At 34.7% G+C, this 14,771-nt stretch overlaps 1 protein-coding gene across 2 annotated transcripts in view; it reads left to right on the top strand.

The window, feature by feature from the left end:
- The first annotated feature begins 1,790 nt into the window (after window positions 1–1,790).
- Window positions 1,791–14,771, top strand: part of LOC134536500 (5-hydroxytryptamine receptor-like) — a 202,503-nt gene continuing 189,522 nt past the window's right edge. The window contains exon 1 of one of the 2 annotated variants that reach the window (XM_063376221.1): window positions 1,791–1,967. In XM_063376221.1, the coding sequence (XP_063232291.1) occupies window positions 1,834–1,967 (134 nt within the window). In that variant the 5' untranslated portion in view covers window positions 1,791–1,833. Of the gene's footprint in view, window positions 1,968–2,138; window positions 2,152–14,771 lie in introns of those variants that run through there. The other variant, XM_063376222.1, reaches the window with a different exon arrangement.

Genomic DNA, 14,771 nt, shown 5'->3' with positions numbered 1-14,771 from the left:
TAGTTTTCTTAGAAGCCTAGTATCATATACGCTCAAAGTAACTGTAAATCTTCTACAATCGTTTGTACGAAACAATTTTCAACATGACCAACCGTTACTGCAAAGGAGAACAAAAATGAGGTCGCAGAACTTTACGTTCAAAACTTCATTCGTAAACACAGTATTGTATCCGTTAGAAATTGTTGTAGATATTACCTTGTTATCAAATTATTTTGTCTGAAACTCTTTCATAGCTGCAACCATTAGCTCAAGGGAGTAAAAGGGTAAGTTTAATATTCCCACATGAGTTTTCACACCGCATAACCTACTTGACTGCGCTAGACTAATCTCAAGCACATGGAAATTACATTCGTATCAAAGAAATTCAATTAATTCTACAAAACTTATGTATGCACTGATTAAAAACAAATGAAACATTTTTACTGCATGAAATATGGTTAAATAATCGATCAATCCTTAGGGAACAAATAGTGTTATGTAAATAAATATTCGACAATGTTACAATAAAATTATAAATTTATTTTAATTCTTATTAAAATATCTACGATAATGTTTGAAGTTTTCTAATGTTCTATATGTTTATATACTGATCTGGTCACATATAAAATGTTCGAAAAGGTTAGAGAGGCATCCCGAATTGTCCAGGGTGCATTGGCGTTACGTAATTTTGCAAGATGTTTTAAATGTTATGTTAAAATGATTTTACACGGGACTTCCTTCCTTTAATTTCGAAAATCTACCTACCCCTTTAGGCAGAGTCAAAAACGAAGTTTCCGTTTAATAATTTAAAAGATAGATTTGGTTATTAATGCAGCAGTTATAAACATACTCATGTGACTATTTCTACAACAGCTGACTTTGGCGATCCTGTTCACGAATATTGAGCCCATGATGCTCGTGCACAGAAGACAAAAAATATATTTATAAATTCAGCAAGCCTGTACTTAGCTATGAATTCCCGCGGCAGGTTTTCTTTCAATTTTAGAAGTAAATATATTCAAATATTTACCCTTACGTTGTTATAGTTGTAACAGGTGTAAGACAGGCAATGCTTCAGTTAAAATTGACGTACCTGCTGACAGACACCACTGTCAGGAGTGGATTACAGAATGTTTTCATCATCTGGACCCCACACAGAAAACCATTTTCTGTACTTTTACAAAATATTCCTTTGGAAACTAGTTGCCACGAAATAGTTTGGTAGTAAGGAATATATTGAACCATTTCAAAAAAAATCTATGGTTATTTTTGCATGAATGAAATACGTTGTTTGAGATAATACTGAGAATTTCTTACGAAAATTAGAAATAAGCGCATTATTCTATATTTTAATTGAGATGTTTCATTCCAGCAACATTTTTTTAAACCATTGAAAAATGATCTAATATTCAACAATACAAATTATTTTGTTTTATCGTGCTTATTATGTGCGCAGTTAATACTGGATTCAGAGAACGGTTTACAAAAAAAAATTTAACTATTGGAGGTTACTGGAACAACACAAAGCATAAATGTCCGGGTAAGAAACCAAACCAAGTATTACAGTGAAGACTATTTTGTAGTGGTAAAGCTGTTTTCATGTAAATATACCAATTTACCAATATCCCTCAATTTACATTAATATATATCTGTTCCATTTAAAAAATTACAGTTCACTGTATAATATGATATGGTTAGTGTATGGTTGAGGCGGGGTGGTGAAGGTGGTTCTGCGCATGCGCAGGTAACGTGTTCGTGATCGCCGCCATCTTGCTGGAGCGCAACCTGCAGAACGTGGCCAACTACCTGATCCTGTCGCTGGCGGTGGCGGACCTGCTCGTGGCCTGCCTGGTGATGCCCCTGGGCGCCGTGTACGAGGTCAGCCAGCAGTGGACCCTGGGGCCGGAGCTGTGCGACATGTGGACCTCCAGCGACGTGCTGTGCTGCACGGCGTCCATCCTGCACCTCGTCGCCATCGCCCTCGACAGGTGAGTGGTGCTAACCCAACAACATAACCTCACATAATCTAGTATAACGTAGCCGAACATAACCTGCAACACTTTGCCATCGCCCTCGACAGGTGAGTGGTGCTAACATGACAACATAACCTCACATAGTCTAGTATAACATAGCCGAACATAACCTGCAACATTTCGCCATCGCCCTCGACAGGTGGGTAGTGCTAACCTAGCAATATTTTCTAACTAAACGTAACATAGTTTAATTTAGCTTTACCTAACCTAACCAAGGCTTAATTAAACTAATGTAAGGCACCACAATTCCATCATATTCGATATGTGATGAGTAGAGCTGAGAGTTACGTCAGTACACCGGCCCAAATTGATTATTTTTAATTATTTACAGCCGGTAGAGTTAGAGGCAATGAAGTCATCAGAGTGCAACATAAAAACATAACGAATATATGTAATGCTCACAGATAATATAGTAGTGTGTCAGACAACTTGTAAGCCTCTTTGCAGATGTTTTCGTCACAGTTTGTTACAAATGTGAAACTCCTGTGCGACCCTCCTTTGCGTACTTTCTTAGCTATCATATAGCATGTCAAGAACAAAGATGTCAGCAGCAGCTCTGTTGGCGTGTTTGTATTACAGCATATTTGCATGCCTGCACACTCGCATATTTGCACACATTTTACTTGTACACTTGCATACTTCCTTTCTCACATAATTGCACAATTCCACACTCGGATACTTGCACATTTTCTAATACATTCCCATACTAACAATGTCCTGTACGCTTTTATAATTTATTGCACACTGGCATGCGTTTTTTTCTTCTTCAAAAATATAGGCTATGCTTCACTTATAACGCACATGAAGTCGCACACCTATTTTTGATGTGTAACATGTCAGCTCTCGGTATACGGCATTTGGTAGGAGTATTTTCGTGAATGGAACAGAAGTTGCTTTGAATGTCAATGTATAACTACGGTTCTTGCAACATGGGGCGAATGGCGTGAACCAACGTTTACAAACCCAAAGGGTTAGTTCTAACCAGATGGCCAGAAAAATTCTTTGCCGAAAAATCAGGTCTAAATCAGGATTTAAGTTGGTTTTTTTGACGTGAGAACGTCTAATAAATCTACGAAGGCCGGCTGCACGCACGAAAAAGTGTCCCGTTACGCACATTGTTCCGTTACGCTGTGTCCTGTTACGCTCATTGTTCCGTTACGCTGTGTCCCGTTACGCTCATTGTACGCTTGCGCCGCACCGACAGAAGTGAAAACTTAAAACTTTGTTTATAAATGTGTAATATAAAATAATTTTTACGTCAAATGTACGTAAGATAATGAAATAATTACTAGTATAATTACAAGTATTAATTTTTTTGTTATTAAAAAAAGTATCATCCGTCGGCGAGTGCAGTAATAATAGGTTATGTTACAATTGACTAAAAAATTATGGTGATTTATATAATTGATGATAGATATTTGATTACAGTTTATTTATATGAAAACTTGTTCACAATTATATTTAAACTTTATAGCTAAACGCCAGTTTTTAAAATTAATTACAATTCATGTACACGTGAACTGTTTCGTCGACTGTTTATAAAGTGAAGTGAAAAATTAATAAGGTTTTCATTGCGTATTACAACAACAATTTCGGCAATAAAGGTTTATTATTCTTGCATTTTAAAAATCTGATTACTAGTATAATTTCAAGTATTTATTCTTTTATTAATAAAATAAAAATTATTCACTTTTATTCATAAAGTATGCAATCATTTCATCAATGTTTTGTTATGACGTCACGTTAAACTATCGTCCGTAAACCGACTTTCCAGACAACCAATTTTTTTTTCAAATCTTATTCCTTTTATTGGAGCCATTTCATTACAAGGTTTAATATTTCGTTCTGTAAATCGAATGATTCTATATTCGACGTAGCTGCTCCGGCAGCGAATTATAGCGGATGTTTTTAAACTACCTGTGATTTGCGTCCAGCAATGTAGTTGAAAAAAACTTTTTGTATAATGATCATGCCTGTCTTTATTTTAAAGGATTCTACATTGAATTTTATGTCCGAATTTCGTACTATAAGTGTATTTGCAACATGAGAACATATGAAATGGCTCGTTATCAAGGTCAGATATTACACGTCTCTGACGAGTACTGAAAGACTCGATTAAATTTTTTTAAATACCATTAATGCTATGAAATTAAAATAAATATATAAATCATGTTATTACGCATATCGAAATATTTTCAATGTGTTGCACATCACGTTATTTTGAACATAAATTATTACTACGTTTTAATATCGATTTGTTCGTTGCAGTTTACATTCTATTTCTTATACGTATATTGAGCTACAGGTTTTTTCATAAGTAATATTTTTAATGTTTATTCAATATCCAAATTACTAAAATGTAAAAATATAAACAAGTTTCGCAATGTCTGTGTTGGCTAAGTAATATATAAACTGTAAATTTTTGCAGTGGTAAATTTTGGTGTCATGTAAACAACGAATCGCCTTCAATTTTAGATAATTTTTAACAGACATGTATCGAATTGATATTGATATGGTTTCAACGTATAGCAATGAAATCCTAAAGTTATTTTTGTTGAACAGTTTTAGTTCTATAACATGGAAACTGGTTTTGTCCTCTAGTTTGCCTTTTTTAACCTTATTTAGCCATACAACATTTTCTCTTACAGTATTTTCCGTAAAAATTATAACTTCCAATTGGTTTAGCTGCGTTTGATGTAACTTCGTTTATCCTAACGCATTAACCCAAGCTGTGTTTGGTTTAACTACTTTTCTTCTAACTGCATTTCTAGTAACTTTATTTATCTTCATTGTGTTTGGCTTAGCTGAATTTCTACTTACTAGGTACGTTTCTCCTAACTATATTTGACAAAGCTGCGTTTGTCGTAAGTTTTGCGTAACTGCGTCATACATAACTTCTTTCTGCCTAGTGGCTATTCACTTAACGAGTATTTTGCATTAATAAGTTGGTCATAATTCTGTTTGGTCTAAATTCTTATTTACTTTAATATTAATTTTTTAAAGTAATAATTTCGTGCACATAAGTATCATAAAGAGATAATAGAGAGTCATCATATTTATGAGCCACTGGTTTTGTATAAGATATATAATTACATATTTACCATAAACTAACTGAGAATAAACTTTAGGTATTTTGTTATACTCATAAAGATTGATTGATTGGTTAGTTTAGTTTCCAAGTACGAACAGTATGGTTGAAAAATTGTTTTCGTTTCGTAACACTATAAACAGCTGATTTTTTTAATTTATATATATTTAATATAGTATGAACGATTCGTAATATTAAATATACATGTATCTTTTTACAAAAATTGGTGTGAAAAAATTTGTTGTCAAGAACTATTATAATTTCTAAGAGAAACGTTCTCCCCTTAGTTATTAATTGATATGTCGATACTCCGGTGAGATTGAAAGTTTAAAAACATGTGCACAGAAATTAGGAGTTGTGTCACAGAAGTCGAACACATTTCACGAACAGCTCGGACATTTTTAGTATCGCAGAGTCGCACGGTGACTGCGAGTGCATTGCTGCCTGGAAACCGTGAAGCCGCACTTTGTCCGTGCTTGAAGACACACGCAGTATTGCATGAAGTGTACATTTGCACATTGTACCTTTTGACGTGACAACGTCTAATAAATCGATGAACGCCGGCTGCACGCACGAAAAAGGGTCCCGTAACGCACATTGTCCCGTTACGCTGTGTCCCGTTACGCTCATTGTACGCTTGCGCCGCATCTATCTCTCTTCCACTCGATTGGAACAAACATCGATTTGACTTTTTCGAGGCACATTAAACTTGAAACACTCCCATTCGATTCCTACTTTTCCTATCATCGTCCTATCCTTATCAGAATAATACATATTGGGAGAAGTGAAATAGCAAACATGTATAAAAGTTATAGTTAAAATAATGTCTTCGTTAAAGTAATAAATATATTTAAATTAATGAGTGCAAATGAAAGTAAATTTATCAATTAAATTGGAGATTTCATTTCACTCCTTCTTTGTATCCATACAAAATAGTGATGATTAAATAAAAATATTAAATGTTATTCATAAAAGTATGCAATCAATTAATCAATGTTTTGTTATGACGTTGTCACGTTAAACTATCGTCCGTAAACCGACATTACAGACAACCAATTTCTACTAGTCTTTATTTCTATTTAATTATTGTACAGCGAAACTGTAAGTTTGTTTGCAGGAAATCATTTAGAAAATTGCCAGACTTTGTATTTAAATTATATTGCACTGTTATGAAATTACGTAATTAATGCTGAACGAACAACATAAGAACACATAAATTTGTTCGTTACCGAGGTTAGATGTTACTGCACGTGTTTATGACACACGAAACTACAGTAAACTCGTGGAATAACATCATGTCAGTGTTAAGAAAACTGCAAGTATTCGCTCTACTACTCTGGTTCTGGGGGTAGAGCGCCTGCCTTGTGACTTGTAGGACCCGGGTTCGCACCCCAGCTCCACCAAGGCGGATTGCCCAGACGAAATGGTGGCATTTTATCTGGTAGGAATACAATCCCTTGTAACAAGTCGGGCTACCAAAGAAACGGTGGGTGGAACAGAAAAAAAACCTTCCAGGTGGCTTCCAAATGGGGAGCCCGTTACTTTTCTTGGGCACCCCATGCGGTGGCCATTCCGGGGGTTTCACCGGGGGAACGGAGTTTTGCAAAAATATTTTTAATGGAACGTAAATATTAATGTGAAATTATAAATATTTGTACATTTACATGGAAACAACTATATCACTACAAAATATTGTTCGCAGAAATGCTGGTTTCAGATACTTACCCGGGCATTTATGCTTTGTGTTGTACCAGTACCTCTAGCTAATAGTTAAACTTATTTGCAAAACGTTCCCTGAATATATTTCCAGTATTAACTGCGCACGATACATAAGCCTAACTAAACCAAATAAAGTATAATTATTGAATATTCATTTATATTTTCCTTGTTTTAAAATATGTATGCGCGGATAAAATATAAAGTATAATATAAAATTATGCGCCAATTTTCGTATGGAATACTCAGTATTATCTTGAAAAATCTTATTTAATATTGCCTATGCAAAAATAACCATAGTCAGGTGTTGTGCAGAGTTACAAAATCTTTCTTATAGTATAAAAAACCGAATGAATATTATGTAAAAGTACAGACTTTTTTTCTGTTTAGTAATTATTGCATCGTGGAAACATTTCAAACAATTGGATTTTATCAAAGTGACTGCTTTTAACGACGTGAATTACTAAGCTTATTACAACTTTTTAACTATTATCAACCATCATAATCAAAATTCATTTCCACAATGTTTTGGTTTTTTTAATATCGCGATGGTGAATGTAAAGGTGTATTCACAGCACGCCATCTTCTGACAGTTAACACCGTGGCTATAGCTATGCAGAAGCTAGACTTCTGGCGTCGATATTATATACAGTCTCGGAACCTTAAATAGTTGGGGGGGGGGGGGGGAAGTGGAGTAGAGAAGATCCTGGAAGTTTATGTGTCCTTGTTCATTAAGGCAGTATACAACAAAGTAAGTCATTTTCTAATGGCTGGTGCGATCCCGTTCTGTTTCCTCCGTGAATATGACTATACTGCTGTGTTTCCTTCTTTGTTGTCGCCCTCTTTTCATTTGCAGTTCGCAGTGACGACTCGGGATATTTTAAAACTGTAAAAAGGAAATGTTGGAGCAACAAGAGCGTGTCTCGCGGAATTTTTTATTAACTGACACTCACTGGGGCAAACTTCCGTTTACCTCATCGAAGTATTCGTTTGGGTGAGGCCAAACTAACATTTAAAAATCACTCAATATTTAAAATTATTTCTTCAGGTTTCATTTTTTAACAAACTGTAGAATTTTATCTTTCGACGTAGACAGAACCTTTTTAAGCAAAATTATTTTAGACATAACACCGCAATACTGCATAATTTACATGTAGTCCACACATATGGGTATCACATTTTGTGTTTCATCGTAAGCGTAAACGAACTATGATTTATCATGCAGATATGTACGTATACTTGAAAAATATATTCATGAATAATTTTATATTTGGTTCGATATTTCAAATTGAATATTTTTGAAAAACTATTTGCTTCCCATAGATGGAGCCTACATCATGTCAGAAAAAATAACAAAAAAAATTAAAACAATGTAACACATTTTAGGCTAAAATGATTTATTGAGAAAATTACATTTAAACTGCAGCATTATTCACACATTGTATTATATTTAACAACTATTGAATTATTTTGATTGGAAATTATTAATAATATTCTATTTTATGTATTTAACCAGATCGACCAAACAAAATTCAAACTTAAATTAACTGTTTTAAGAAAATGCATTGCCTGGTTTATTTTTAACTAGCTGTGCCCACTACTTCGTCCGCGGGGAATTTAGTGTAAATGTTGTAAGCTAACAGTACAGACAGTTTATTCTTCTTCTTATGTTTTCAAATGATAAATTTCCCACGTCTTTTTCAATATTTGCCTTAATAATAGGTTACTACATAACATTTGGACGAATAATATTCTACTTTTAATCTCTATAATCAAAGAAAACACTTCAAAAACAACAAAACCTTTATTTCAAAGAATCTATTTATACACTACATGGCTGTTTTATTCTGTTTTTAGCTAGTATAACAGCTTGTCTTCATTACTGACCCTCGACCATGCCACATATAGTTTGCCGTGGGAAACACAATCAGACCTTAAGTCCATGTCAGCTGTCTTAAGAGTCTGACCCTGAGACTTGTTAATAGTCATCGCGAAGTTAATGGCTACTGGTTAATGTGTGCGCTTTAACTGGAATGGGAAGCTATTGGGGATGAGTGGAATGCGCGGTATAAAAACAGTTTCACCTGAGTCACATCCAGTGAGAATCTGTGCTTCCATTATATTTTGTTGTGGAGCAATTATTTTAAGTCGGATTACATTGCACAAATTTTGGAGGTGTAAGGTTCCTCAGAAGCATTATTAAAACCCCGACTTTAAGAAATTTTTATGCGCATGTGCTCACGATCAGCGCTCAGTCGAGATTCCCTTTATTCTTTTCATTCTTGAGATCTAATCATTCTCATTATTTTCGGTGCTCTAGTATTAGAGGACAGATTAGACCTTTTTCGAGTAATTTTTTTTTACATTTCTGAAAAGAAAATAGGAAAAAGTATAAATAGTAGTAAGTTAAGTAACATGACAAAATATCGATCCAAGGAAAAAAAGAAACTTAAAACCAAAATAATAATTTTATTCTCCAATGAAGATAATAAGCAATTTTATGAAGACACTCACCAAGTATGTAATGGTGGATTTCAAACAGTTAAGTCAAGGTAATCTTAATAATCCATTTGTTTTGTTGTAAACTGTGGATGAATTGATTGAAAAGATACATCCCAATATTAGTAACATCACCACTAAGAGACTAAATTGGTTTCAAGAAAGAGCTCTACTATCAAATACATACAACAATTGTAACCAACAGCGAACATTAAAATGTACGTGTAATACTCAAAGATATACATCGCTCGATAAGTCCACTTTCTTCGAAAGTCAGTTTACTACACGTAAACTTAACTATAAATTTAATTAATGGTCCCAGTAGATATATTCAACAATATATTCAACAGTCATCTTCATTGATGATAATAATCCGCTAAGTCGGTTGGTTTTCCCTTTTAGTAGTTGCGATTACCGCCGTTGAAAAGTTAGTGATAGAAAAAAAGAAATGGTTTGGTGGCCATAGATAAATTAAACTCACATGTTGTATGTATACCAGACGACTTTTTCTGACTCCAATAATATAAAAAATATATGAAAAAGTGAAAAAGTATAATTACTAGTAAGATAAGTAACATGATAAACTATCGCTCAAAGAAAAAAGGGAACAATACAAACTGAAAAAGTAATACAATTACAAAATATTTATGTTAGAAACAAACAAAGGTATATAAACGGTAACAAATCAATGATTTTAAGGAATAACCTGAATCATAGCACAGAACAAGGAAGGAAATAAAGAAGTGCGACTCTTACAGTGGAAACTGAAACCATGTTTCACGCGTCATGTGTAGTTATCTGTTGGGTGGGCCCATAACTACCAGCAAATAAAAAAATCGGAATAGAGGTTCTCATACAAAGTTTTTTTAGTTAATACGTTTTTTTGGTTATATTAAGTTATCTTCTTGGCGGCGCAAAACTAATTTAATCGATGCAAAAATACTTCATGCTGTTTTGTAATAAACCGTCATGTAATAAATAAAGGAGTAGAAGGTGTAAAAACTCATTGTATTACACACCACAAAATTAGTGACTACCTAAATAGAGTGAATTTTAACTGGTTTGTTTGCCTGATAATATATTATACATTACTTCTCCTAATAAATTAATGTAGTTATTTCAGCAATATATTATGAAAACTACTATCTAGAGGGAGGGCCCATAACTACTTCAAAAAACTAGGTCTTAGTCTCGGTAATTAGAGTTTCTCCCCCATGAATACAGGTCCCTTGTTTCTTTACTCCAGGGATCATGTCAGTAGGCCGAGTTGTTGGTGGCCATAGAGAAATGACACTCGCAGATTTTATGTCTACTAGACGGAAATCTTGCACTGAAAACATGTTCTACAATCGCAGCCGATTTACAAAAAAAAAAAAAACATAATGAATTACACACCTAAAACTTCCTCATGAATCAGACTCTACAATGGTGAAAACTGTATGAAATTCCGTTTGGTAGTTTTTGAGTTTATTGCTTTCAGACAGACAGATGCGGCGGGAGGACCTTCTTTTATTTCTGTTATCCGATTATAATGAAACAAAGCCTCGATTCTGATACTTATAATACTCTGCCCACCTGTGGAAGCTAAATGAAAATCCATTCAGTAGTTTCGGAGATGTGCGCTAACAGACAAACAGACAGACTTACAGAAAGAAAAGAATTCTAAAAATAATTTATTTGTGTTCTATTACTCTTCTGTAGTCACGAAATTTCTTTTTATTGATTTTCATTCAATGTACAGACATTCCAGGTTCTGATATTTTATTCTATGTATATATTTCTTTTATTTTAAACCTTGTTGTAATTGTTCCATGTATATTTCGAAGTAATGAATACCATCGTGCGCTTCCAGACAATTTTTATATATTTATTGATTTCATGGGCGATATACCCCAAAACATCGTCAACTCAAAAGTTTATATATATATATATATATAGCCATGAATAACCGGTGCTCTTATCAGAAACGCAGTAAAATGTCTTTTATTTTCACTAGTTTTAACAGTTTCATATTTAGGAAGTAATCTGAGCTGAAGGTCCTTGCCAAGAGCTCGGTGGTATGCAAATAAAACACTAAATATACTTTTTATAGCACCTAAACCTATCTGTCCCACACTGGAAGTTTACTTGCGGGTTTATCAAAAGGAAAATTTTGTTTTGTTTTTAATTTAAAGGCGTTTGTGAATTTCATATCTCACGCAGTAGTGGCAAGGCTCTGTTTTAGGATACTGAAAGGAGTAGTCGGTCACAAAAAGCCTTGTATTCACACGAGGGACATCTCTTCTCAACCACAAGGGACGTTACGAGCATCGTTCAGGCCATTTTAACTGTTCTAATAATACAGTGTAAAGACAGAATGCAGAAAAAGAACAACGCAACCGCTCTCAGAGAATTGTTAAATTATTTTTACCAACTTACACTACTCTGATATCTCCAGCAGTTTATAAATGACGTGATTTTTTTTCCTTGAGCTCTGCACACCGCATGTGTTTCCAGGTAGGCGGGGCTATCCCCTCTCCCAGTTCCCTTTCCAATGTGGATAGCAATACATACATTGGTTATAATGAAGTTTAACGCTAATTCCTTGCTGATGTTTTAGTAGCAACTTTATTTAAATTTACTCACTTCATGGTGGCATTTTTGCGATTCTTCACAGCAATTTCGTTTCAAGCCTTTAAACAAACTTCCTAGCATCAGCCTTAATACAGCAACGACTTGTTTGTCTAACCAAATGTTTACCAGAGAGATTTTAAACTCACAAAGCACTCACTCAACACAGAAAAAAATCTCTACTTTTAAATAATGGTCCTTTAGAAACCATTTGCCAAGAAACAGTTTGTAATAATACATCAAAGATATTGTATATTTGTTCAACACATGGCTATGATTATTTTTTCATAGACGATTGAAATGAGGTTTTTCAAGATAATACTGAGTGTTCCTTACGAAAATTGGCACATAATTTTATATTATAATTTATTTTTCATTCGAGCATATATATTTTTTAAAACATGGAAAAGATAATTGATTATTCGATAATTAGACCTTATTTGATTTTATTAGGCTTATGTATTGTGCGCAGTTAATACTATAAATATATTCAGGAAACCGTTTACAAATATGTTAAATTATTGGGACAACACAAATCATAAATGCCCGTGTAAGACTCCGAAGTCTGTGTTATTTTGAAGTGATACAGTTGTTTTCATGTAAATGTTCAAATTCAAAAGTATCTATAATTTTGCGTGACTATTTCTGTTCCATTTACAAAAACAATACAGTGGATAGTCTCTCCGTGACGTCATCCCTCCTCATAATCGAGAAAAGCTCCGCTCATCACGGTACGAGTTCAGCTCGGAGAAAACCGCGGCTCCAGCTAATTTCCGTCTTTTCTACACCCGCTCACTCTCTCTCTCTCTCTCTATCCCCCTCTCTCTTTTCAACCACTCTCCTAGCCAGGACGAGAATAGCACTCGCAGCGTCAAATCCATGTCCTCGTGTGTCTGTCCACTTCCGAGTGGTCAGAAAATTCTCTCTTTTCGCGGCGTTTATCCCGTCGTTCAAGCCATTTCTAAATTAGACTCTCTCTCTCTCTCTCTCTCTCTTCTCATCACCACCCCTTTCCACTTTACTTCCATAGAACGTGATTAATGTGGATCATTTCATGGCTATAAAATGTTTCACATTTTTATTATAACATACCATAATTTTTACAGCGCAGCGTGAAGTGTGACTCTCTCACTCACACATCTAAACAAATTCTAACCCACTTCTGTATGAGCTAAAAATTAAAAAATATTGTAGGCCCGTAGATCACGGTTCGTAACCTAAGAGAAAAATCCAAAAAGGATGTAATTTTTTATTTTCAACCCCAGAAAAATATTCAAAATTGTGACGCATCTTCAAAGTCGGTGGGGCAGTTTAGCGTATAGGGTTTTGTTATAACTAAAATAGAAATAAATATTTTTTATTCTTTCAATTTTGTACTTTTTCGCGTATTTTCCTATTATTTTTCACATTTAAATGACAGTGGAATCCTTCAAACTGGGCAAGCCGCTTCAAAGTAAAAGGTTCTACAATTTGGGTATAATGTCCTTTGGTCATATATCCATCCGTTTTACCATAGATTATGTTAGAAAATTCTTGATGGTATAATTTGCACACTTTTTATATTTTATGGCAGTAAGTAGGCTTCTATATAAATGCGGCTCCTGGGACAGGCTGTGTATTGCGGATAGGTTCAATGACTGACCTCTCTGGCATCACAGTGGCCATCTTGGAAGAACTTGACCATGACATTATGACCTTAAAATTGACCTAACATTGCAATTTTCGTTTTGGCTGCCATCTTGAATCCTAATAACATATCTGCCATCTTGAATTTGATTCCACAGTCTTTTTTTTATTCTGAATAATGTCCGCCATTTTGTTTTCATCTGATGGAGGCCACCATCTTCTATGACGACACGTCCACCATCATGGTTTTTTTCTGTTCCCATGAAGGTCATCGTCGTGGATACCGACGTCATTGTTTCTGCTGTTTACTCTGTAACAGCAAACCACGGTCTGATTACCATTTTTGTTTTGCTGGGTGGATCTTTAAGTTGCACAATGTTATTAGTAATGAACAGAAACAAGGTGTGATTCCATCTGAAATATAATTACTTCATACTGAGTAAACTTATAGCAGATACAAGAGAATATTTACGTACAATATTAATTACATTCTTAAACAGCTCTCAGGTATATTCAGAAAGAAATAAAAAAAATTATGGGCCGGCCGTACATGAAATTATCAATAGTTTCATTTACTAAAAATACATAAACCAATAAAAAAATACATATATATTTAAACTTTCCCAGTCGAGGTATATACTTAAAGTCCAGAAATTATGTTTGTATGATTAACTTTGTTTGACGGCATAATTTAGGAAAGTTCAAAAAAGGTTGAACAATACAGTAGCGCCGGAGTTCGCGGCTTCGTTTCCTGGTGCTCACGCGGGAACAAGATGCCAGGGCGCTTGTGTCCTGTTGAGGAAGGGAGATGAAAATGACAATTTGGCGTCCGGCCTTCGGACCCTGTCTGGAACAGTCCGAATCAAAACTGATCAGAACTATAACACAGACAGTATACGGGGCAGAAAATGCCCGGAAAAGTAAAAAAAGGGGGGGGGGGTTGGGGAAAGTCGCAGATCGTCACTCACCAGACAGGGAAGTTGGCTTCTATTTACAGATGCGTCGCCTGCCAGGAACTGGATTCCCGCGAATACGCAGCTGGGCGCAGTCGTTTTCATCATTTCAAAGAAATAATTTTAAAAAAAAAATAACTATTACTCTTCTACTAAGCAGACTGACTAAACAACTTGAAAAAGATTATAGGAATAGCATCTCTTATTTAGGTGACTACATAGTCGGTTGCGGCCGGATGGAAGTCTTGCAGTGTCTCGTCGACTCGC

Source organism: Bacillus rossius, chromosome 11, assembly GCF_032445375.1.
Source record: "Bacillus rossius redtenbacheri isolate Brsri chromosome 11, Brsri_v3, whole genome shotgun sequence".
In the NCBI taxonomy this organism is placed as follows: Eukaryota; Metazoa; Arthropoda; class Insecta; order Phasmatodea; family Bacillidae; genus Bacillus; species Bacillus rossius.
This window is presented reverse-complemented; position numbering and strand designations above follow the sequence as displayed.